Here is a 25,031-nt window from a genome sequence, read left to right as displayed (position 1 = left end):
TTTAGAGCCCTGTTGACCACGCTCTATTGTATGTGCATGTGTTTTTCCATTCACCTTGAATGTGTATTGCGTTTTCAATGCAATGAAATGGAATGATGAATAATTGTTCTTCTTGGTTCTTTTACATGTTCCGTCATTGTCCATGGTCCGTTCAGAAGGTAAGATGCTAACATGTACTTCAGACAAAAAAAGACTAAACCACCATGTGCAAATGGGAAGGTTGAGTTGTGGAGTCTCATCCTTCTTCTCTTTTGTGTCCGTGTGTGTGTGTGTGTCCGTGTGTGTGTGACAGTGGCACAGCTCCTCTGGCGTGCCTGGTGACCATGCTACACTCCCAGGTGAGGGGCGACCGAGTGAAGAACAGCATCTTCTTCAAGCTCCCCGGCAGAATGAGTCTCTTCACCCTAAAGGTAACCACACCCCCCAACCAAAACATGCACAACATCTGACCAGGATTTGACAGGATTTTTTATTTCTTCCCTATTTTCGGAATTTTGACATTGGCTGACGGCAATGAAGAACTGGGTTAGTGTCTCAGTAATGAAGAACTGAAGATCTCAGCAGTGTTGGTGGGGATCTCTGCCTCTTAAGATGCTTGCATCTATTCCCTGCTCAAAGGCACACCGGACTGGCAATTAGTGAGACCAAACGTGCTTCTGATTACCTATGCCAGGTGTTTCAGCTAATCAAACAGGCCTAAAGATTTGCCTTTTCAGGTATATAGATGATATTTTAAATTAAAAACATGCAGAGAAGTGATGCTAAAGAGTAGTGCTTGAAGGCTTATTTCCCTTGGCGTGTAAAGGAAGTCGTTTTATGAAAAGCACGTGCATAAATGGAATCACTTATGCATGCTATGGATAGTGCAGTCATCCTATCAAAGTGTATTGTTGCTGATGGATGCTTCACCCTGTGCAGAAAAATGCCCTTCAGTGGACCAAGAGCCCCACAGCAACAGAAGGTTCCGATGCTGCTACGGCAACCCCAGCCACAGCGTCCACGGCAACCGTCGCCACGACAGAGGGAGGCGAGCAGGAGAGCTGCGACTCCACGGAAACGGCTGCTGCCAGCGGTGAGAATGATGGTAGGCACGCTCTCTGATTGGTCGGTTTTCCCTGCGTGACATCAGCAAAGCAATTTAAAAACAATTCACCCCCCGCCCACCCAGTTCCAAAGCAGCACACAAACATATCTAAAATTAAGCGTGATGAACACCATTCAGAGTCAATTATCGAAGTGCCCCGCCTCCAGAATAATAAGCCTATAAAGCTCTAAGAGACATTGATTTTTTTTTCATCCTCGTCCCTACTTCTTCTTTTGAAGATGTGCGTGTTGCCATAGTTACGCCAGTACATGCCACATCCAGCAGTGACCTAGATGAGAGCGGTGAGAAAACATGTTTTTGTGGATATTATAACCGGTCACAATTCGGGCGCGCTCATCACTAGAGTTTAAAGGTTTTTAACAGCAATGTTTCATAGAAGGCATGAAAAACCTTAACGAGCATTTCAGATGGTTCATGGTTGTTGCCTGTCCCTTTGCTTTAGGCTCAAGACCCATTTTTGTTCTGTGGTACCCAATTTAAACCACTCGCACTACTGTGCTCCTTTCTTTTCCTACATTTGTCTTATGGGTTTGGTACTCACTGGTGGATTGGTATTGCACTAGTCTGCCTAGAGGAAGCTGTGTGAGTGTTGATTGTTACATTCGTACAGGTGCTTCTCTCTCTCTCTCTCTCTCTCTCTCTCTCTCTCTCTCTCTCTCTCTCTCTCTCTCTCTCTCTCTCTCTCTCTCTCTCTCTCTCTCTCTCTCTCTCTCTCTCTCTCTCTCTCTGTCTCTCTCTGTGCGCGCTAGTGTATGAAGTGCTTCTGTTAGAGATGATGTAAAAATCTAGTGAAGACGTATCATATTTGGCCCAGACGTGCTGCCAAAAATAGGAACCCACACTTGCTCTTTTCTTTCGTGTTTTTTTTTTTTTTTTTTGCCTTGTAGAGTGTGCCGTTGAATTGCTTGCGTGTGGTGTAGTGCGTTAGTGCGTTACATGCGCCCGTATGCACAGCAGATTCCCAGTGCAGAGCAGTGCATGGCTTGCTCTCTCTGTCTCTCTCTCTCTGTCTCTCTCTCTCTCTCTCTCTCTCTCTCACTCACTCACTCACTCACTCACTCACTCACTCACTCACACTCTCTCTCTCTCTCTCTCTCTCTCTCTCTCTCTCTCTCTCTCTCTGTCTCTCTCTCTCTCTCTCTGTGTCTCTCTCTCTCTCTCATGAATGGAGGCCATCATGTCTGCCGCATGTGCCACATACTCTTCCTTCACAGGCATGTATAACATTAACATTAGTCCTGTCTGCAGGTCTACTGTACCTCCATGTGCCATGGAGCCAGTTGAAAGTGGGGGGTGGGCGGTGTAACAAAAACCCAAACAAAAGACGGGTGCCAGGCTGAAGTGTATGTTGAGGCGATTAAAAGAAGAATAAGCTAAAATTGCCAAGCGCTCGCTCGCGTGCTTCATTCTTCTCCCCATCTCTGCATGTGGCCAATTAAGGCCAGTGTGTTGGTGCTGTTGGCGGTGGCATAGGCCCTTTCATTGGATACAGCAGCACTGTGCCTTAGTGTATTTATGGTGTGCGCACGCTTGAAATGAATGAATGAATGGATGCATTGGCAGCTTGGATGTATTGGATGTGTTTTGAACATAAATGTACTGATGTTGCCTTTTCATACGTTGTGATTCCAATACAAGAAAAAAATAACGTCTGCTGGATTGAAACGAATTGTGTTCAGATGGCTAGTGATGCAAGGTGCAAGATGTATTTTGCTTCTGCATCAGACCAAGTATAGCGACGGCCTTTTTTCATAGGCGTCCGTCTGTAGAAAAGGCTTTTCATGCAGGTTGCGTGTTCCTCTCTGTTCCGTGCTGCTCAGCGGTGCTTCTCAAGGGTAAGGGGAGCGGAGGCAGGCGGGCATGTTATGTTATGTTATGTGTCATCTGTGCGCTACGCACTACTCAGCTTCTGCTCTGCTCTGCTCTCTCCCTGAGGGACTGTCTGGGCCTATGCCAGTCTGACTGATGCTGCCCAGTGGTCTCCGTGCGGAGCCTAGTAGGATTGCGTGGCCGGCCGGCGTGGCGCGCTCTGTGCTGACATTGCACAGGGTCGTCTGGCACGGCACGAGGCGGACGGGGCGGCCCGTGAGTAATGGTGCTGTCGTGTGTGTGTGGGTGTGGGTGTGGGTGTGGGTGTGATTGTGTGTGGGTGTGACTGTGTGTGGGTGTGTTGTCTTGTGTGTTCTCCTTCCAGCCTCAGTGGACGAGACGTCCTCCAGTGCCTCCTGCTCCACAGAGCCCCAGTCCCAGCCCCAGACCCGCCTCAGCAGATCCTCACAGGTAAGCCTGTCCGTTAGGGCCGTGTTTCCAACCCCTTTTTTCCTCTTGCCTACCCCCTAAGCCCTTTTGTCAAACCTGTGTACCCTTGAACTTCAAACAATAGGAAAAGTTTGGAGGGCTATGGCGTTTTTGGTTGGTAGTCCGAAGGTGCTCTTTGGTCAAAAAATAGGATGCAAAAGAAACGAAGAATCCAAGGCACTCTTCCCAAAAAAGTTAAAATAGCTTTATTAAATGGCTAAATCATTGTAGAAAAGATAAAAACGCCAACATGTTTCGGCCAAGGAATGGCCTTCATCAGGGCAGAGTCAATACCCTTGGACTTCACTCATGCTCTACATCTCATCTGCTGTTAATGTGTGGACAATGCTCCATGCATTTGTTTTCATTACATTATTCCACCTAACCCCCTACAGTATGCTTGTGCACCCCTACTGGCACACGTACCCCTGGAGGGGAGTCACTGGCTGTAGGATGGGGATATGGGAGAGTTAATCCAAGAGGGAGGGTGAACTACATTGTTCTTATCGATTGGTTGTTTCTTCATGATGGGAAGGTTTGGGTGCACGACTCTGGTACGGGTGGAAGTTCATTGTAGCAAAATGTGAACCTTTAACGGCCAACTCTCAAATTACTGGCTATGTACACAAAAAGCGTCGAGAGCAGCTGCTATTACTATATCTCTATGTTGGGCTGGCGAATTTGGAGACTGTAGCATATTTTGCCAGGGGCATGTTCATATCTTTGAATGTCCCAGGATGACAAACCAGAGACATCCTGTGATTAGCAGAAATCGGTTAAGTTCAGCCATGAACTAGCAAACTAATTAGCTAATGTTTCACCTTGATAATTTTTGTACACACTTGGCAAACTTTTGCATGGTCGGAATTTTCGAAAAAGAGAGGGAAAGGGGCATTGGTTCCATGATTATTAAATAGATGGTGAAATGGGCCAGCCACTCAATGGTACAATAAAAGTAATCTCTTTGTACCCAAGATGTCTCAGCCACCAGCTTGCAATTCATCCCCCTTCAGGACCAGTACTAGTGCTATCAAATACAGTTTTTTTCCTGTATCTGTAGAGTGCTTATATGGATTTGTTTGTGTCTTGTCTCATGTACTCTGATCCGGCTCTATAAATGGAAAAAAAAGCTGTATGCCACTCACCAGCCAATCAACACGCGGCTCGACGAGGACACAAAGGAGGAATGTGATTTCATTGGCTGCTGGGATCAAATGTCTGCAGTGCAGCCTCTCTTCAGGATTGCATACTTGTTCTCTGAACAATTTGAACCCTCTGACCATATAAATATATACATGTTAAGTGCCACGAGGGGTTGAGTGCAACCTTTGTTTGTTTTAAATTGACTCTCCTGTTTGTGAGGCGCAGTATTTGATTAAGCTCACAACAAGCATTGTGTTTTTTCTTCAAGCTGTGAAAAAAAGCTTTGACACTTGATTCAAAATATGACAATGCCAGACTCCCGGATCTTAGTATGAAAAATGTTGCAATGTAGTGCATTATTAGAGTCAAGGGGCCTGTTGAGGCAGAGGCGATATGTTTATGTGAATGTAGTACTGCCAAAAAGGGTGAGAGACTGTTGGGAAGGCAGGGAGAGCCCAGTTGCCTTATCTCTGACTCATTGCTGTTTTGTGGTGGTCTAACTGACACAAACCGTACTGAGGCGTTACACAGCCTTCTAGCTAAGGTTTTTTTCTAATTACTATCTGTGACCTAGCAAGTTCGCCCTTATCTGTAGAGTGTGTGTGTGCTGGGCATTTCCAATGTGTGTGGAAGCAAGGTTTATGAATATGGCATAAGACCTCAAGACATGACTGCAAGCAAATGCCTCAACACCACCATTGAAAACACATTTGTGTCTTTCAAGCAGAAAGCCTTGGTAGTAAAAAGGTCAGGCTGCTGAAATAAGTTACAGTGAAAAGCTTCAAAGTAACCAATTCAAATCATTCAGACTTTAAACTGGGAGAGGACTTTAATTTCTCTCTCGACGAATACTTTCTTTTATGACTCGCACTGTAGATGTCTGGCAGTGACGCACTATGAGAACTGTAATCATATTAGTTGCATTAGTCATAATGGTCACAATTGGGTTGAGTAGTGACTGTGACTGTGGGGGGGCAGTGCACATAATGGAAACACAACCACAGAACAGGAAGTGGAGAGTGCTGCTGTGTGCACTAATGTTGTTATTACAGTTTGCCTTCATTCAAAATTATTGCAAAAAAAAAAAAAAAAAGATATACATTTGTGTCTTTGCTCACTCACTTTTTAGATGACTGGAACTTAAACTAGACAACAGGAAGGGAGAGTGATATTGAATAATTTTAGGAGAACAATTCAAACATTTTTGTTATTTATATTTCTAATTATTGTCACGGCTACCACACTTGTCAGGGTGGCAGGCTTTGTTGTCCCCCTTGATTTGACTTGAAATGTGTGTTTCTTTTCTTGCAGTCTGGGCGTCAGAGGAAGAAGTCGGTGATGATGCCTCGCGTGGTTCTCACTCCCCTCAAGGTCAACGGAGAGCACGTGCCATCAGGTTAAGACTGCTCTCATTCTTTCCAGCCTACACTCCCCTTACACGCTCTCCCCTGCTGTCACCCCCCCCCTCCCTCCCTGCTGTCACCCCCCCCCCCCCTCTCTGCTCTCTACTCTCTACTCTCCTCCCTCTTTCCTGTCCTCCCCTGCTGTCATCCTCCCACCCTCTCTCTATTTTCTCCTCTCCTCTCCTCCCCTCTTTCCTGTCCTTCTCAAGCACCTTTCATCTCCTCCCCTCTCACTTCTCTTCTTCCTCTCTCCTCTTCTCCTCTTCTCTTCACTCCTCCTCTTCTCCTCCACCTCCTTTCCCCTTCTCCTCTTCTCTACCTTTTCTTTTCTCCTCCCCTCTCCTCTCCTCTCCTCTCCCCTCTCTGCTGTCCTTCCCTACCTCCTCTTCTGTCATCCCCTCTCATCTTTCTTCCTCCTCCCTCTTACTCTTCTTCTCCCTCTCTCCCCTCCTTCTCCCCACTCTCCTGTCCTTCTCCACCACTCCTCTTTCTGCTCTCTTATCTCCTTCTCCACCCTCTCTTCTTTTCCACTCGGTCCTATCTCTCTCCTCTCCTCTCCTCTCCTCTCCTCTCCTCTCCTATCTCTCTCCTCTCCTCTCCTCTCCTCCACCTCTCCTCTCCTCCATCTCTCCTCTCCTCTCCTCCCTGCTGTGTACCATTTTGTTTATTTCCCCTCTGCCTGTGGTCCTGCCCGTCCCGTGCAGCTTGACGGCGTTTATAATTTTCTGCGCTGACAGTCTTTAATCATTTATATGGCGGGCTTCCTCTGGCGCCGGTTTTTTTTCCCCTCCCTTCGTTCTACTCTTCTTCCTTCGCTCGCCGCGTACCCCCCCCCCCCCCCCCTCTTCGGCTCCCTTCCCTTCTCTTGCCTCCCTTCCCCGCTACTGATCTCTAGTGCCTGCCTCCTTACGTTGCTTTCGCCCTGCACACAAAGTACCAGATATTTTGTTTGTGTTTTTTTTTTTACACTTTTTTTTTTCTAACCGGACATCCGTCCTTGGCCTCATGGAACACACGTTTTTTTTCTCCCATCTTTTTTTGTGGTGCGGTTTTATTTTATATATTTTTTCCCTTATCTATGGTTGTCCCAATACCAATGCCACCTCCTTCACCCAAACACGCACACACAGCTGTTTCCTTAACCCCTTTGATGTTGATCTCAGAATCACCATTGAACGCTTTCGTTTTTTGCACTCACTTGCAAATGCTGTCGCTGTCGCTGTCACTCCCACTGCCGCTGCTGCCGTTTCTGCAAATGCTGCTGCTCCTTCTCTCCTCCCCTCCGCTGCACCTTCACCTCCTGGCCTGTCTGTTCCCGACAGCCCATCTAAGCTTAATCGAGCTACACCTCCCCTTTACCCCACCTTCCACTCCCACTCCCACGCAACCCAACCCACTTGCCCACCTCCTCCAAACTCGCTCCAATTATTTACTAAGAGTGTATGTTAAGGCTAAACCAACCAATCAAATCTCCTCCACCTCCTCCTCCTCCCCTTTACATTTCGCCCCCATGTCGTAGGAGCCCAGGGGAGGCGCAGGGAAAGCACTAGGGGGTGCTCGGGGGGCCCCACGCTGCGCAGCCGCTCCGATCTGAGCTGGAAGCGGCCCCAGCACTTCAAGAGAATGCCTGGTGGCCTTCGCTCAGGTACTGATGAGGACACTTTGTGTGACACTTAACTTGACGCCGGTGTCATAAGCATGTCATTACAGTGTCATGACAGTCATAGAGAAGTCATAATCGTTATGCCATGTCACACGTTATGACTGTTGGCCTTAAGTGACATTCGGTAATGGCAAAGACAAACCTGTTGTCTTTGCCATAACCGAATATCACTTAAGGCCAACAGTCATAACATGTTTATGACATTGAGATAATGTTTATGGCACATGAATAACTGTCATGACGCTATTATGACACTGTAATGACACATGCTTATGACACCGGCGTCAAGTAAAGTGTTACCGGACTTTGTGTAGGTGGTGAAGAAAGACTTGTGCCCCCTCCCAGTCCCAATCTCCCCCACCAACCGCTATGTTAGTCCCCCATCACTATGTCCTACAAAAGACATGTCACCCTCACACCCCCCTACCCAGTACTACCGACCAAAAAGACTTGTGCCCCCTCCCAACCTCCCCTACCAATCACTTACACTGTATGTTAGTCCCCATCACCAATTCATGCCTCCCACCCCCCTACCCAGTCCTACCGACCAAAAAGACTTGCCCCCCTACCCTCCCAACCTCCTACCAATCCCTTGTATGTTAGTCCCCCATCAATATGTCCTACAAAAGACATGTCACCGCCTCCCACCCCCCTTAACCAGTCCTACCGACCAAAAAGACTTGTGCCCCTACCAACCTCCCCTACCAATCACTTGTATGTTAGTCCCCCATCACAATGTCCGACAAAAGAGATGTCACCCTCCCAACCTCCTGTACTTACACTGTATGTTAGTCCTCCATGTGCTACAAAAGACATGCCCCACCCCCCAGCACACGTCTACAGACCATACCTACTTATCTACCTACCCAACCACCCACCCAATGACTTGTGTGTTAGTTCCCCATCCCCATGTGCTACAAAATACATGCCCCCCACCCCTGCACAGGCTTACAGACCAAAAAAAAGTTATGACCCCATACCTACCTACCTACCCACCCACTCCTCCAATGGCTTGTGTGTTAGTCCCCCATCGTCCTCCTGAGTCCTGTGCAACAAGACATGTGACCCCCAACCCATTTGTATGTCAGTTCCCCAAAAAACATTCACAGCTTCTTATGTGTTGAAATTCCATTCCACCTCTCAGAGCAAATGTTAGTCCCAAATCCCCCACCAATCACCCCCTACCTACCCCAGTCACCAGTGCTTTTCAACCACCAATAGAGGAAGAAAAAAAACCTTATTTGTTAACCCACCCCCGCACCCACCACCTCTACAAAAAGCACCACTTGTCAAACCTCTCCCTCCCCACCCACAAGAATATATGTCTGTCAACGTGGGAAAAAAAGAACCTTGCCACTTGAACAAAAAAAAGGAACCCTGCACTCTCAAAACTTGTGTTCTTTTAGACCAGCACTGAATCCTTCCATTACGTACACCTTTCTTTGTAATCCCTCCCATTGCTCTCGACCTACCAAAAAACCCCATTCATCATCACTAATGTCTGCCGCCTATTGAACCATTGCAGAATCCCCACTGTTGGGAATGTCAAAGAAAATGCATTTTCCTGCATCTCTCTGACATTTTGAGAAGGCTGCTGCGATGAGCCTTTAAAACCTCCATCCTCGTGTGTCCCCCCCCCATACCCCTGTAAAGAGCTGACCATACACAGTCCTGCTCTATCCCTCAAGACTTACCTCAAAGCAAGTCAAATAAAGATACAAAGCATGTTCCAAGCATGAACATCGGTACAGACGCCTGTGTTTTGTACGTCAGCTGAATTGTTTTATTAGAGAATTAAAAAAAAAAACTCTGTATTTCCCAAAGTTGCTTGACCTTGTGTTTACTCTTTTGCTGGTTGCCCATTGTATGCTTAGACTGCATTGGCTGCAAAACCTGAATGGCTTGTTTTTGTTGGCTTTCATGCGAGTGAACTGAGTTTTGTGTTTTCAAATGATTTTGCACAAACAGTGATGTATTTGACTGTTCCTGTGTAATTCAACACAACTCGTTTGTGTATTGCTTTATTAATTGTGTATTGCTTCATACATTATTGTGTTGTATATTCAATTACATACAAAATCCTAGTACAGTTTGCAACAACCCAGGGCCAGGTTTTCTAGTGTCGTTGCTAACCAGTTAGCAACTTAGGTGGTTGGCAATCGGGAATTGCATTGCAATTGTTATGCAACATCAGCAGACAACTAGCAAACAGTGATGCCTTTTGAGAAAATATTTGGAGTTGGTCTATGTTAAGATTTTTTTAAATGTAAACAAAATTTGCCCCTGATTAGAATAGCTCAGATCTCGGAAAGGTCTGAGCATCACCGGGTACTGACAAGTCAAGGGTAGCGTGAGCAATGCAAAAGCATATTGAAATTGGCAGAACTGGTCCTTTTAAGTTGCTAATATGGTTGGTAACTTCACTGCTAACATAGTTAGTGACTGACAATGCTGCTGAGCTGTGCAAGCCTGTTTGAGGTGCTTGTTGTGCTGTCTGTATTCCAACTTCCCTTTTTCTTACCACTGATCTGTCCTCAACAGGTCCCATGAAGAGGAGCCGAGGGGGAGTGGAAGTGGACTTCGAGACCCCGGGCTCCATCCTTGTCAACACCAACATCAGAGCCTTGATCAACATGCGCACCTTCACCGCCTTCCCCGCACACTCCCAGCAGCAGCTGCTCCAGCTGCTACCTGAGGTCGACCGACAGGTGAGGCCCGAGATCTTATAGAGAGAGATACTTCATTCTAGTTATTTTCCGGTATCCATGTGATGTCGGGTGAACGCCCCTTTAGGAGACCCTCGGTTTGGAGACCTTTGGAGTCTTGAGGTTGAGAATAATTGGAGTCTCCCTAGCACTGTAGATGACGGTAGCGCACTTCTTGTGCAAACACCTCAAAAAGAGTAGAAGAAGGAGGGGACAACACAGTCTTTTGCATTGGGTGGGCAGGATTTGAATCCTCTTTATTAATCTACCCTCTTTGGTGAGTCCATCCCCGACTAGCCGAGCTAGTCGCACAATCCGTGGCTCAAACGGCTGGGAACTGGACCGTTACACCAGCGACCCAGATTCGATTTCAGCTCAGGTCCATTGCCGATTGTCCCGTCTCTCTCCCCACTCATTTCCATTCAGTCTACACTATCCTATCTCAAAAATAAAAAAGGCAAAAAAAAGACACAAGGTAGGGTGTGGATAGAAACTAGTCATTGGGGGATATGGATCAGAGGGCTAAGGCCACCATACCATTAAGCCAGGGACCCAGGATTGAATCCGGCCCGAGGTCATTTCCCAATCCTTGCCTGTCCCTTGTCATACCATATCTTGTCTCATACCATATCTTGTCTCATACCATATCTTGTCTCATACCATATCTTGTCTCATACCGTCTCATCTAAATGAAGGCATAAAAAAGCCCAGCAACTAGTCATTGACAGCTGGGGGGCTAAATACTGAATGCAGCAGTATTGTAGCCTGATTATCATCGACTTTCAAATCTCTTCGAGACTTGTTCTGGCCAAGAGCATAACAATTAACATTTCCCAAACGGCATGGTTGACCCACCTCCCTTGTTTTGCTAATGGTTGTTTGCTTCCCGACGACGTGGGAAAAGTTCCCGATTTTTCGGGAGCTCAGACTACTTGCATTGCTCTTCACCTAACTAGTAGCAACGCTGAAGGTGTTGCGTCATCAGGATGGCACGGCCTGGCTACTCCTATTGCTGACTGGACAACCCTCCCTGCTATACCCCCCCACCCACCACCACCACCAATTAGTAATTGACAGCTGGGGGGGGTATATACTGAATGCAGCAGTATTGTACCAATCAGCTGCCTCAGATCCTACCTGGCGTCCACTGAATAGTGAGTCCCCTCAATTAGACCAGCTAGCATGGTCCCTCAACTAGGCTAGCTAGTTGCACAAGTCCCACACCAAGATTGAGGTAGGTTCTAGAAAGTCATTGAAACTTGGCGAAAGGTTGTTTCAAATTCCTCTGCATGTAACGTTAGTGCTAAAACCAGACAGCATTACGAATGGACTGACTAATAGGAAGCACTCTGGGGTGTTTAGTCGGTCAAGCGTGGGAGCATCAATTTAAAAGCTCTGTGGATCATCTCCATTTGTTCCTGAATTGCATTTGCTGCCTCCACATTTTCTAGAATGCGCCCCACATCCTCGAGGTAGTGATATATGGGGCATTTTTTTAAATGCAACGTTGCTTAGCAACAGCATGATTGATGGCTTCCCGTTTTCCAGACAGGAAGATGATGAAAATGTTGCCATCACACGTCGCAGATAACAATGCACTGTCAATGGATATACTGCCAGCAGTCAATGTTGGCTCTTTTTTGTACCTGATTAGTATATTGCCCTATTCCTTATTTAGCTATTCATCTTATATTGTTTGGCTGTGTTGGAAGTATGTTTTGCCATCTCCTCCAGCTGCTTGCCATGTCTGTTTCTGTTTTGTTCTTTAACTTCTTTGTCTGATGGGAGGCGATTTACCAGCCCTTTACGAAACCTCTGTGCTCAACATATAACCAGGATACAAAATAATGATGTAGCGCGCCGCTTTAAGCACTTTCGGTTGCTGTTGCCGTTTTTCCTCTTGACTCCCGTCTTCACTTCCCCCTGATCGGCAGAGGCATGCCAAACGTTTACCAATCGCTGTACTAAAAATGTAACCAGGATATAAAAGTAATGGTGTTGCGCTTAAAGCATGTTTTGTCTCCTGATTTTTTTCTATTTCTCCCCCTTGATCAGAAGACACATACCAGCCATTTAACCTGGCTACATGTTTTGGTACGGAGCTTGGTAACAAAAAAAATTATGTAGTAGTGCTTTAAGCAAGTTACGGCTGTCTTGTCTCTCCTGACTACTTTTCTTTTTTTTTCTCCTCTCTCCCCCTGTTTGTCCTCCAGGTCGGCCCTGACGGCCTACCTCGACTCAGTAGCTCGGCGCTTAATAATGAGTTCTTCACACACGCTTCACAGAGCTGGAAGGAGCGGCTGGCAGAAGGTTAGTGCAATGGGGCGCGCTGATGTTGTAACATCACCACACCACGGCCTTTGAAGGGGGGAAAAGGAGAAATGAGATTTCACCATAGAGCCTGTTACCATTCAGTTGGAAGATGCTTAAATTTTGTGATTTTTTTTTTTTTGTTCATTTATTTATTAATTTTCTCTCCCATCTTTTTTTTTTTCCTCCACTCGGTACTTTGTACTTTCCGTCTCTGTAGGGGAGTTCACCCATGAAATGCAGGTGCGGTTCAGGCAGGAGATGGAGAAGGAGAAGAAGGTGGAGGCCTGGAAAGAGAAGTTCTTTGAGGAGTACCACGGCCAACGGTACGAAATCCTCTTTTTCCCTTTCCCTGCTTTCCTTTCCTGTTATTTCTCTCCATCCGTGTCTTTCAATGTCTTCCTTTCAATTCTCTGCCTTCCCTTTGCTGTTTCTTTCCATTTCTCCTATTTTTTAAGGTTATTTTTTCTGGTGTGACTCTAACTCTCAGTGTGTTTCGCTGTGTGTAGCCTTTAGTCTGCCACACCTGACTGATTAGGTGCACACACACCACATGCGATGCAACTTCAAGGACACAATAATTACACACTGACCCAAATAAGTGCAGAATGTCTCCCAGGACTTACACCTGAACACATTGGTCTGTGAATCAAGAGTCAAGGTCTTTTTGGAAATCAAGTGAATTCTGAGAACTTGATAGCAGTACATAGCAGCTAGCAGTACATGTTATTGTGGAGTTTTGAAGAGCAAGACTGAGCATGAAGTTAAATGCATTTGTTCAATAATACATCAGTCAGACATCCTTCAGTTAATCTTAGTGGTTACCTTGGTTACCTGTTTCCTTGGATCAATATGAATTTCCAATGGATGTATAGTATTCATAATATTTGTATCACTTCTCTGTACGCACAGGATAACTTCTGCCAATTTCAACATGCAGTTGTAATGCTCACATTACCCTGGACTTGTCAGTAGCTGAGATTTCTTTTCTTTCTTCAGCCTTTTCTGAGATCCTGATCATTGTAATGGGGGCAGTTGTTTGTTTACATTTCATAAAAACAATGTTTATTCCCAAAAACATCCAAAAGGTTATGCAACATCAGCAGACCACTAGCAAACAGCAATACCTTTTTAGGAAAACAATTGGAATAGGCCTATGTTAAGAGTTTTTAATGTAAACAAAATCTGCCCCCATAAGAATAGCTCGGATCACGGAAAGGACTGATCCAAAAAATGCTGCGTCAACGCCGGGTACTGACAAGTTAAGAGTAGGGTGAGCAATACAACAGCATATTGAATTGGCTGAACTGCTCCTTTAACTTTTGATTCTTTGTATTTTTACGCTTAGTCTCATCTTTATACATTTGTGGCTTTGTCATCTAGTTTTATTGTGGTTCGTGTCCCTGCAAATGAATGCTGAGTAGTGTCAAATCCTGGCTACCAGGGTGCATAGCGCGCACAACCCTGCAATGGTAGTGGTGGTCATTTAATCACCTGACGACACTTGGGCTACATCCAAAACCTGTGGTAGGCACTAGGCACTGCCTTCTTACCAGTAGCTACCACTCAGTGCCCTGACCAGTAGCTTCTATGTGGAAAGCCAGTTACTAGTAAGCACAAATTGGACATACTACAGTACCGTCATTTACATATCTGGGGGCTGCCCTCGATAGCACTAATGACCAATGACTGTGCAGTTGCTGAACTCCTGCGGACTTCTGGGACGGCTAAGTAACCATGGTTTGCCTACAACAAATATGACTCGATATACAGAAAATCTCATCCGGGTACCGTTCGCCTCCTGGTTGAAAGCTTTACTGGGGTATTCTGCTTTACTACATAGGCAATACCTTGTGTTTTGCCTTCTACATAGGAAGGCACTGGGGATGTATCCTCGTTGTGACGTGTTCCTAACGGTCTCTTTTTTTATTTTATTTTTTCGCTGTGTCTGCAGGTCGGGGCTGACGTGCGAGGAGGCCCTGAAGCTGACCATGGAGGAGCCGGGAGACGAAGAGGAGGCCGCGCTGGACGCAGACACAGACGCAGTCACCGAAGCTGCCGCCGCCGCAGAAACGCCAAAGCGCCGCAGCGTGGGCCGCCGGCGACGAGAGGGCCGTATCAGACGCCGCTCGCGGGCAGACCTGCGGCGCCGTGCCCGACGCACCCTCTGCAAGACCAGTCCCGCTGCGGCGGGCACCTCCGCCGAGCAACCGGACGCCTCCGCGGCCCTGGACGATGAAGATGACGATGAAGCCATTGTTGCTGCTGCTCCCGCCGCTGCTTGTGTTGTGGCCGCCACCGCCGCTGCCACCGCTGTTGCTGCTGCTGCTGCTGCTGCTGCTGTTGTTGTTTCTGCTGCTGCTTCTCCCGTTCCCTCTCGCCCCTCCACGCCGCTGCCAGAAGCCAGCGCCGCTGCTGCCGCCGTCCCCGTGCCGGAAGAGGTGGTGCTCCCCTCCGATCTGGAAATGGAGGCCCCTGCAGAAGTCCCCTCGCCCTGCCCCGAGGCAGCCCCCGCCTCCCCGGTCCCCACGCCCGCCCCGGCGCCAGCCTCGCCTGTCGCCAGCGAGGAGCCGGAGGTGCCAGAGGAGGAGGAGGTCTCGACGCGTCTCCTCCCCGACGTCGATGTGGACGTCGACGTCCCCGAGCACGAGCACCACCACCCTCCCCTGGCCTCCACCTCCTCCCCGTCCTCCTCTTCCTCCTCCGCCTCCTCAGTGTCCTCGCCCTCTTCCTCGCCCTCCTCCGCCTCAGACAGGCAGGGCGCCTTTGCTGCTAGCTCGGACTCTTCGTCGTCCTCCTCCTCTTCTTCGTCCTCCTCCTCCTCGTCCTCTTCCTCGACAGCCGCCATCGCCACCGACCCGCTGGACGACGGGGCGTCCGTCATCACGACCGGCACGGCGGGCACGGGCGCCGGGAGCAGCCGGGAGAGCAGCCCCGCGGCCAGCCCCTCGGCCACCTCCAGCCCCTGCCTGCCCCCTCCTCCCCACACCACCTCCACCTCCTCCACAAAGGAGCAGAAGCGACGGCCGGGGGGGTCCAGCTGCCACGACAACAACAACAGCGAGAGCCAGGCCTTCACTAGCTTTCCCGAGAAGAGACCGCGTCTCGACGACCGTCAGTCCTTTCGTAACACAGTTGACGGGGTCATCTCGGAGAAGCCACTGCCCACAACAGAGGAGCCCAAGGTCCCGCCAATCCGGGTACGATTTGTACATCCAGCCGGTTTTTTTGTTCTTGTTGCTAGACTTAGAGTGTACTTTGTTGAAGCCCAAGACAAATTTCCGCCCCGGGGACAATCACTGCATAACATACAGTACTCACTCGCATACCCATACAACATAACATAGAGAACACAAGAAACATACAAACATAGAACATACAAACATAGAAGACATAAAACATAAAAAAACATAACATGTGCACTCCCTTCTCATGGCATGTCTATCTGTCATTGAGCATTCTTATCGCATTGGGGATAAGAGTTCTTATATTTAATCAGTCTGCCGTTCAGTGTCCTGAAATGTCTACCTGAGGGAAGCAATGTAAACTCATGATGCAGAATGTGTGTGGGATACTCAATAATCTTCAGTTGTACCCGGGGCCGGTTGCGATCTTACTTTTTACTTTATTATTATTATCATTTTTATGTCTCTGAGGACTGCAGTTATTGAGCAGTGAGGGTTTTTTTCCCAGTCGTTTGTAAAAATAGAAAGTGCCTCAAATAGCAAAAAAAGAAAGTTTTGAATTGGTCTTTTGATGTACTCTTGATATAGCAGTCCGAGCAAGTACCCTTAATAATATTCTCTTGCTGTTGTGCATCCAAACCTCAGAAACTCCATGCACTGTAATAGTTTGTTTCATACTTCAGTTGGCCGGAGCTTTAAAAAGTCTGTGGTCTGCATTTTCAGACTCATAACTCATAAAAACTGCCATCACCCTTGAGACTAGATAATCTGATTCATGCCCGTATATGTGTACCCACATTGTCTACATTGTCATTGTCCGACAGAGGACATACACATTATATATATATATATTAGGGGTGGGCATAGATTAATTTTTTTAATCTAGATTAATCTCACTGTAATTATGAAATTAATCTAGATTAATCTATATCAAAATGGCTCATTCAGAATAGGCACGCTAGCGAAATAATGCTGGAAAAAAAAACCTTGGGGTTTCTTAAGACAGATGGCGCATTAGACCAGAGCTCATCTTTTTTTCCAAAATGCATCTCATCTTCAAAAAATGGTTATGTTGATACTTGGTGATGAAAAGAATCACTGCAATATGTGTTAAGTGTGTCCAATATGTTAGGAAGCATTTACAGTTATAAAATACTGAAATTTCAAAATGAACAGTGCTATAAGTTGTACAGGCAAATACAGATAAATCTATCAAACATTTAGGCTATTTAAGAGAGAGAGAGAGAGAGAGAGAGAGAGAGAGAGAGAGAGAGAGAGAGAGAGAGAGAGAGAGAGAGAGAGAGAGAGAGAGAGAGAGAGAGAGAGAGAGAGAGAGAAGAGAGAGAGAGAGAGGAGAGAGAGAGAGAGAGAGAGAGAGAGAGAGAGAGAGAGAGAGAGAGAGAGAGAGAGAGAGAGAGAGAGAGAGAGAGAGAGAGACTCGACTCGACTCCTTTAAGAGAGGGAGGAGCTCGACTCCTTTAAGAGAGGGAGGAGCTCGACTCCTTTAAGAGAGGGAGGAGCTCGACTCCTTTAAGAGAGGGAGGAGCTCGACTCCTTTAAGAGAGGGAGGAGCTCGACTCCTTTAAGAGAGGGAGGAGCTCGACTCCTTTAAGAGAGGGAGGAGCTCGACTCCTTTAAGAGAGGGAGGAGCTCGACTCCTTTAAGAGAGGGAGGAGCTCGACTCCTTTAAGAGAGGGAGGAGCTCGACTCCTTTAAGAGAGGGAGGAGCTCTGCGCGCAGTCACAGCAGCCCTCAGCAGAGCCAGGCTACTGGCTATCTAGAACCTGCAGCACTGGCACACGGCGGTTTGGCCTAAACCTGACAGTTTTCAGAGTTAGAACGCCAGAGGAGTTACAACTCGAAATTAATTCAGTTTGCAAAAAAATAAGTCAAGCGCGACAACCGCGAGGATTATTACCGTTTGACATGAGCATATCTCACTGAGTCGCAAATGTGCGCGATTGCAACACAAACATTCAGTGAGAGTAGATATTGACAGTTTCAGTTTGACAATCTTCAAAATGCATATCACACAAGGAATGTTTTGCAATTATGGCACAGGCAAGATTTCTGGAAGTTGTTTAGGCAATGTGTTCCATGCAATGCGTGAGGAAATGTAGGCTATGTCGGGCTGGTTGCCTACTCACACACAATAATGTCTCTCTATGCTTCACTTCAAACAATATCATCTCTCTAGTCTACCACTTATGACAAAGCACTCGAACAACACCTACCACAGCAGAGAGATTGATCATATTTAGTAGGTCTGCTGAAGCAACAGGTGGAGAGGCGAAGCGACTGGAGCGCAGTCTGAAAGCGTCTGTCAATTAAACTCAAACTCCAAACCTATATTTTGAGAATAGATTAACGTGCGATATTTTCTTTATCGCGCGACAAGAGTCTCACATTATCGCAGCACGTTAACGCCGATAACGGCCCACCACTAATATATATATACACAGTGCTGCGTCTATTCTAACCCAAACCCTACGTAAGTTAGACATTTGAAGATGTTGATAGGTTTTACAAAATGAAAATATATACCAAGAAATACTCTATTTATTTTTTAAATGTTGAAAAGCTTACATGTTTAACTGAGTTGCAATGTGTTGTTTTGTGTACTCGGGTGTGTGCCGCATAACTAAGGGACATTCCCCCCTCTGTTTCAGATACAGCTCTCCCGGATCAAACCGCCCTGGGTCAAGGGGGCGCCAACGTACCAGATCTGTCCCCGCATCGTCCCCCCCAACGAGGGGAGCGGGAGCGGCGGCAGGAGTGGCGGGGGCGGGGGCTCGCGGAGGTCGGGCACGGGGGCGCGCACACTGGCGGACATCAAGGCCCGCGCCCAGCAGGCCCGAGCCCAGCGAGAGGCCGCTGCTGCTATTGCAACCACTGGCGATGGGGCAGGGCCTGGCGGGGGCGGCGGCGGGACTACTGGGCCTGGGCCGGGGGGCCGTGCTGGGCTACCGGATCGCTCCAGCGGGCGGCGGACACGCGAGCACCCGGGGCCGGTCGAGCCGGGAGGAGGCGGGGATAAGGACCGGGGCGGGGGTGGCGACAGCAGCAGCACCAGTACGAGCGGCAGCGTCGCGACCAGCACAGCAGGGGGCGACGTGGAGGAACAGAGCTCGCCTGCGAGCTCTCATTCGTCTGGAGCACAACTACAGCTGTCCGCTGTAGACTCGGAGAGGACTCCCACCTCCACCTCCTCCGCCTCTGTGCAGTCCAGCACCCCGACCGCCTCCACCACGGCCGCCTCCACTCCCAAGGCCCTGGCCCCGTCTCCCTCGCCCTCCCACTCCTCCTCCACCAACCCGTCCTCCTTTCCCCCGTCGGAGCCGCCGCAGACCCCACAGACCCCCACACCGTCCCCGTCGGTAGGGGAGAGTCCGGCCTCTCAGGCCCAGACGGAGGAGCTCTCGCCCGGGGGGGATAAGCTCTCCACCACCAGCCCCAGTGACAAGGCCTCTGACACTCCCACTCCCACACCTACTCCCGCCCCCACCCCTGACACTCCAAAGCAGACTATTGCCAACGAACCGGAATCCGTGAGCAGCGTTCCGGACGTTTCCACGGAGGACGGCGACTCCAGGGACAGCAGAGTGCCGACAGAGAGCAGCAGCCCCTCGCCCTCGCCCTCGACCACGTCCTCGGCGTCGGTCATCGAGAAGGGTCCGAGCGGCCCCGTGACACTAGTACCCACCTCCATACCGGACTCTCTTCCCCGATTCGGCGCGCAGGGTGTGGACGTCATCAGGACACGGGCAGCGGCTGTATTGGCTGCTGCCCAGGCCTGGGAAGCAAGCGAGCAGCAGCAGCAGCAGAGCAGTGGGGGGCACGAACAGAGAGCGGCCTCCGCTGGCGTCATCCAACACGGCTCCGACGTCAAGGCACCTGCACCAGCTCCACAGTCGAGGGCGGAGGAGGTTCCTGTGGCTTCGAGAAACGGTCCAATTGGAGTCGGGGACGTCCACCACCGCGGCAGTTCTGAATCGGCCGTGGAGGACAACAAGGCCATTGTGAGCTTTGAGAACGCAGGCTCGCGCCTCCCGGGCTCAGTAGCTGTGGGCGCTGACGACTCGGGAGCGCACAGCGACTCGACGGAAACGGCCTCGGACTTTGAGAACGAAGCACCAGAGGAGGACTGGCACACGAGCACGACCCCGACCGCTTCCTCCGACTGCAACGGCCTGAGCGCCGTCCACAGCTCCAGCAAACCCCAGAACCAGCCGGTCATCCAGAGCCCCAGCCGCCGCCTCTCCTCCCGGACGTTCAGTCCCCCTCCCGCCTCCCAGCACCAGCAGCAGCCAGTCATCCAGTCGCACGTGTCCCACAACCCGGCCCAGGCCCAGTCCGTTATCCAGCAGGCCCGCTACCCCAACGGCCTCCAGAACCAGCCAGTCATCCAGACCCAGAAGCATCCATCGTCATCGTCGTCGTCGTCATCATCCCAGCACCCCATTCGCACTCACTCCTCCAATCACACCGGGGAACTAGACCTGAGTCTTTCTCAGGCCGAGAGAGAACAGAGCCGAAACGGCGGCCCAAAGTCAGTCATCCAAACCGACAACATGTCAGACGAAGCCAAATTCCTCCGGAGATCATCCGGGGAGGACAAAACAACATCATCATCATCATCATCATCATCATCATCCTCAGCCCAGCAGCTGAAGAAGGCCATGGGAGGGGGATCTTCGTCATCAAGGCCCATGTCTTCTGTGGAGGCCAACAACCCCCTTGTCACCCAGCTGCTGCAGGGCAGCCTGCCCCTGGAGAAGGTCCTGCCCCAGCCCCACTCGGCCAGCAAGCTGGAGATCAACCGGCTGCCGGGGAGTCCCGCAGTCTCTCCGGCCGGACGCCAGCCTTCCGGCCCCCGCGGCACCCCGGGCCCCCGCTTCAGGAGCCCCAGCGATTCGTCGTCCTCGGGCCCAGGCACGGACTCTCCGGGCCCCGAGTTCTCCCCTCAGAGCCAGCACAAAGTGTCCCCAAGTTCTGGACGTGGGTACGGGTCGGGCTCTGTGTCCACAAGGTTGACGTGCCTGTTTGAAGAGGCCACGGCCAGAGTCTCCGCTCTGCACCAGTACCACACCCAGCCGCCAGGGGGAGGTAGTGCTCCAGCAGGGCCAGTGTCAGTCATCACCTCTCTCCCACCATCCTCTTCCTCCTCCTCCTCCTCCTCCTCCTTCACCTCCTCCATCTCCTCCTCCTCAGGCCGGCGCCTCTCTGACATTGCCGCTCAGCTCTCTGCAGCTTACGAGTCGGCCGTGATCAAAGAGCACCCTGGCAGTCAGCAGCAACAGCCGCCCATGCGCGGTGGAACTCCGGAACGGCCCAGAACAACGTTCCAGCAACAACAACAGCAGCACTCTGGCCTAGCACCTCCTCCCCACCCCCACCCCCACTCCCGCACCACCTCGACCCCTGACGCCACCTCCCCAACCCCACCGCATGCCGACCTCTGCCCCTCGGAGGTCCTTCCCACCGTCAAGATCAGCTGGCAGTCTACCAAAGCCCCTCCCTCACACCCGCCACAATCCTTCCAGACGCTTCCACCTCATCATGCCCCTCTCCAGCAGCAGCAGCAGCTGTCTCCGGTCGCCACAGTCAAGAACGAGGTCCCTTCGTCACGTCCCTCTTGTCAGGCGCTCACCAAAAACCCCCCGACCGGAGGCAACAACAACAACAACAATGGAACCTCTGCTGCAACCATTATGGTCACCCCTCCGCATCCCAATCACCCTACGCCAACTTCTGCTGCTGCTGCTTCGGCTGCTTCCTCTGCTGTTGCGGCGGCTGTCATTACCAAAAAGGAGCCTCTTAGCTCCCTGGACAGTTACCTGAGTGGCAGCGGCGGTGGCGGTGGTGCCATGGAGGGTCTTCTGAACATGGAGATGTCCCTGGTGCGCATGGCCAAAAAGGAGCAGGGCAGGAGTCCCTACGGCCGAGCAGCAGCAGCAGGAGGAGGAGGAGGAGGAGGAGCAGGGGACCTCCCCTCCTCCGTCTCCCCTTCCTCCTCCTCCTCGCCCATCTCAAACTCCAACGCCACCTTCCAGCTCTACAACAGCAAGGTGCCCAAGCTGCAGCAGAGCACGGGCGGAGGCGTGGGCGCCGTGCTGGGTGGCATGGCCGCCATGGGTGGCATGGGCATGGGCATGGTTGGCGGCGGCGGCAGCGGCATGTCGTCCGGGTTCAGCTACACGGCCAACGTGTCGGTGGTGGACGGCAGCGGCTTCTCCCGCAGCCTGGCGGACGGCGTGCTGCAGCTGCGGTCGCGCTCGGGTGCCGGCGGAGGAGGAGGCATGGGGATGGGTATGGGCGGCGGACAGACTGCGGCGGCGCTGAGTATTCAGGCGTTTGCCGATGGGCCCAGCGTGGCGGAGGAGGTGGCGCTCAAGTGCTCGTGCCGGCTGAAGGCTATGATCATGTGCCAGGGCTGCGGTGCCTTCTGCCACGACGACTGCATCGGGCCCTCCAAACTCTGCGTCTCTTGCCTGGTGGTCAGATAGTCGGTCGGTCGGTCGGACGGACAGTCGGAAGATGTGCTGCTTTTTAAACCCACACCCTACCCTACCCCTACCCCAACCCCAAACCCTAAACCGCAACCCTCCCTTTGCAACCTTTCCCACCGGGGGTGGGGTGGGAGTGAAGGGTAGGGGGGGGGTTCAGCCTGAATGAACACAAACACTCTTGTCTTGCGGTGTCTTTGCCGTACAAAGTCTCTTAAGTTAAAACAAAACAAAAAGAACTTTAAAAAAAGAACTTTTTGTCAGTCTCCTTGCCGTATTGGTTGGTTGGTGGTGGAAAGTTGACAGTGTTTGCTGGTCTTACTGGAGCATGGGGGTGTTGATATATGATTGCATTTGCTCAGTGTTGGTGATTGGCGGGACGGTATAGGAGGCTGAAAGATGCCTTGTAACATAAAAACCAGTCTGTATTTTTGTCGCATATATTTTCTATTGCTGTTATGATGATGTTGTTATTATTATTGCCAAGATAATAATAATAATGGTTATTGTTATTATTATTGTGAATTTATGGCACGGTTGGTTGTAAATTGTGCCTTTTTTGTTTCTTTTTTTTCCACGGAGGAAAAAAAAAACATTTACCTCATCATCTTGACACCATTCATCAATAAAATTGTGAAAATGGTGGCTGTTAATTGTTTGCGTTGTGCTCTCTCCCTGTTCTCGCTGTAGAGGATTATTGGGAGGGCTGTTTTTGTGTGTCTTGTCTTGCAAAGAAATATTTTTTTAATCATTAAAATGAGCAAAATGACATTTTCTTTCTTTTGTTTTCCTCTTTTTGTAAGTGCTTTCACTTTTTTCTTGTTTTTGTTATTTTCTTATCCAAAGTGAAGTCTGTACACGACCGTTAAGCACAGTATTCTATTCAATAAAGCTGACATTGAGCGGACTATGAGGCTCCCTTTACGTCTGCTGTGCCCAACACCTCATCTAGACCAACTGTTTCTGTTTTTTGTTTTAAATATGGGATTTCTGAAGACAGTTTTGAAGTTGGAGGTGGAACAGATAAGAAACACTACAAGTTTAAAACTAAGACTCAACTTCATAGTAACAATAGACTGCATTCCCTCAGAAAAAGCAGACTGACCTTTTTATTGTGACTATGATTGGGGGGGGGCATTCCTCAGTGGGCATGGGTCTATGGTAGTTGATAATGCCGGCAAGTCTAAGGTAGAATTCTAACACTGTGTTCTAAACTTCAAAAATTCAAAATTTCAACAACAAAAAAACTGGCAGTTGGTCTGTGTACTGCTTCTGCCTGCCAGAGGGGAGGAAAGCATTGTGACGTGATCAGGCTGAAAATGCCACCATTCATTTCAATGCAACTTGTTCTGCTCGACAAAGGCAAAGTGCCATAAATAAGTGAATATTGAACCGCTAAGTGTAATTGAAGGGAATAAGCAAGAGACTAACCAGATTGTCAGTCTGTAAAGAAAAGTAAAAACTAGGGATGCACTGATGCACATTTTTCTCCCTTCCGATCCCGAAACCAAAACCATGCGCATGGGTTTTCAGCTTGAGGTAGACCCAAGTAGGCTATATGGTCAGAAACGGAAGTCAGAATATCAGGAAACCAATTAATTAATCAAAAGTAACAAGTAAAAAAGTAACAATCCCATCTTGAAAACTAATATGCAAGTGTAATGATTTCACATTTATTTATATTCCACCTGGCTAAATATCAGTAACTTTGGGAAAATTCAAATTTGACCTGGTCTCTGAATTATGTTGATATCTGAACCAAATACCAATATACAGTATCAGATCAGCTCCATCCCTAGTAAAGACATTCCAGTCTTCTGTTTTTGAAAAAAAAAAAAAAAAACATCAGTTTTGCATTTAGCTTGGGACAGTGTTGGGATTTAGATTTTCTCAGACTAATTTCTGTGATATATTTGATGAGAATGCTCAATACCCCACGGTTACAGAAAACACATTGTATGCCACTGCTCACTGATGATAAAACTAATATCCACACAGCTTAGGTTTTACATAGCACTTTCCCAGACACACACAGAGGTCATTCTGTCCTTACAGCAAGCCCACAGCTTTATTTCACTTTCAAACTTTATTTGACATCAACAGAGTACAGCTTGTCCTCTTCCATTCCTCGCTGTCATGGTACAACTGTCAATCTCAAAATGCTTTACAAATCTCGAGAGCTGACTTGCCCTCAATGTGACCGAACCGGTATATGGTAACAATATGACATCATTACAATGTATCATTGAAATCTTTGACAGGCCACTTTTTTTTCTTCCTTTTTTTGGGCACAGTTGGATTTTGTACAGAATTGCCCCTTAAGAGAGAGATGTGTGGGGGGGGCATCTACTCTGTACAAAACCTCATTCTGTTACCTGTGGCTATAGGCCTTGCCTTAGGGTGCAAGTCAGTCTTTGTTCTCTCATCCTTTCCTCTGGCCGCCTCAGTTGTCATTCCACCTTCAAAGAGAAAACGACGACTTGCACTCCTAGATTCAATCAGGCGTTACCAAATAGTACACTGTGTAGGCAACAAAAAAAAACGATAAACTCCCGCGGCCTACGCAGAGCAGTATGGAAGTGAACATTTCAGACAGAGGCCGAAATCGGACAGAGCCTGAGAGACTAGCTGTTGTGTGTTGAAATGGCCATCATTGCTACTTGCCATAGTTGAATTGCAAATCTTCTCTTGCCTCTTACACTGTAATCACGGC

The 25,031-nt window shown here is 49.1% G+C and overlaps 1 protein-coding gene across 1 annotated transcript; it reads left to right on the top strand.

Moving 5' to 3' along the window:
* The first annotated feature begins 272 nt into the window (after positions 1–272).
* asxl1 (ASXL transcriptional regulator 1) lies at positions 273–23,271 on the top strand. Its single transcript, XM_063208395.1, has 10 exons — positions 273–410; positions 919–1,084; positions 3,300–3,385; positions 5,858–5,942; positions 7,469–7,594; positions 10,154–10,320; positions 12,531–12,627; positions 12,848–12,953; positions 14,582–15,827; positions 18,488–23,271. Exons 1-10 carry the CDS (start codon positions 324–326, stop codon positions 22,316–22,318), a joined length of 5,997 nt encoding a protein of 1,998 aa, XP_063064465.1. The 5' UTR covers positions 273–323; the 3' UTR covers positions 22,319–23,271.
* Positions 23,272–25,031: the final 1,760 nt, after the last annotated feature.

This window comes from Engraulis encrasicolus, chromosome 10 (genome assembly GCF_034702125.1).
Source record: "Engraulis encrasicolus isolate BLACKSEA-1 chromosome 10, IST_EnEncr_1.0, whole genome shotgun sequence".
In the NCBI taxonomy this organism is placed as follows: domain Eukaryota; kingdom Metazoa; phylum Chordata; class Actinopteri; order Clupeiformes; family Engraulidae; genus Engraulis; species Engraulis encrasicolus.
Note: the sequence above shows the minus strand (reverse complement) of the source record. Positions and strands in the feature narration are given on the sequence as shown.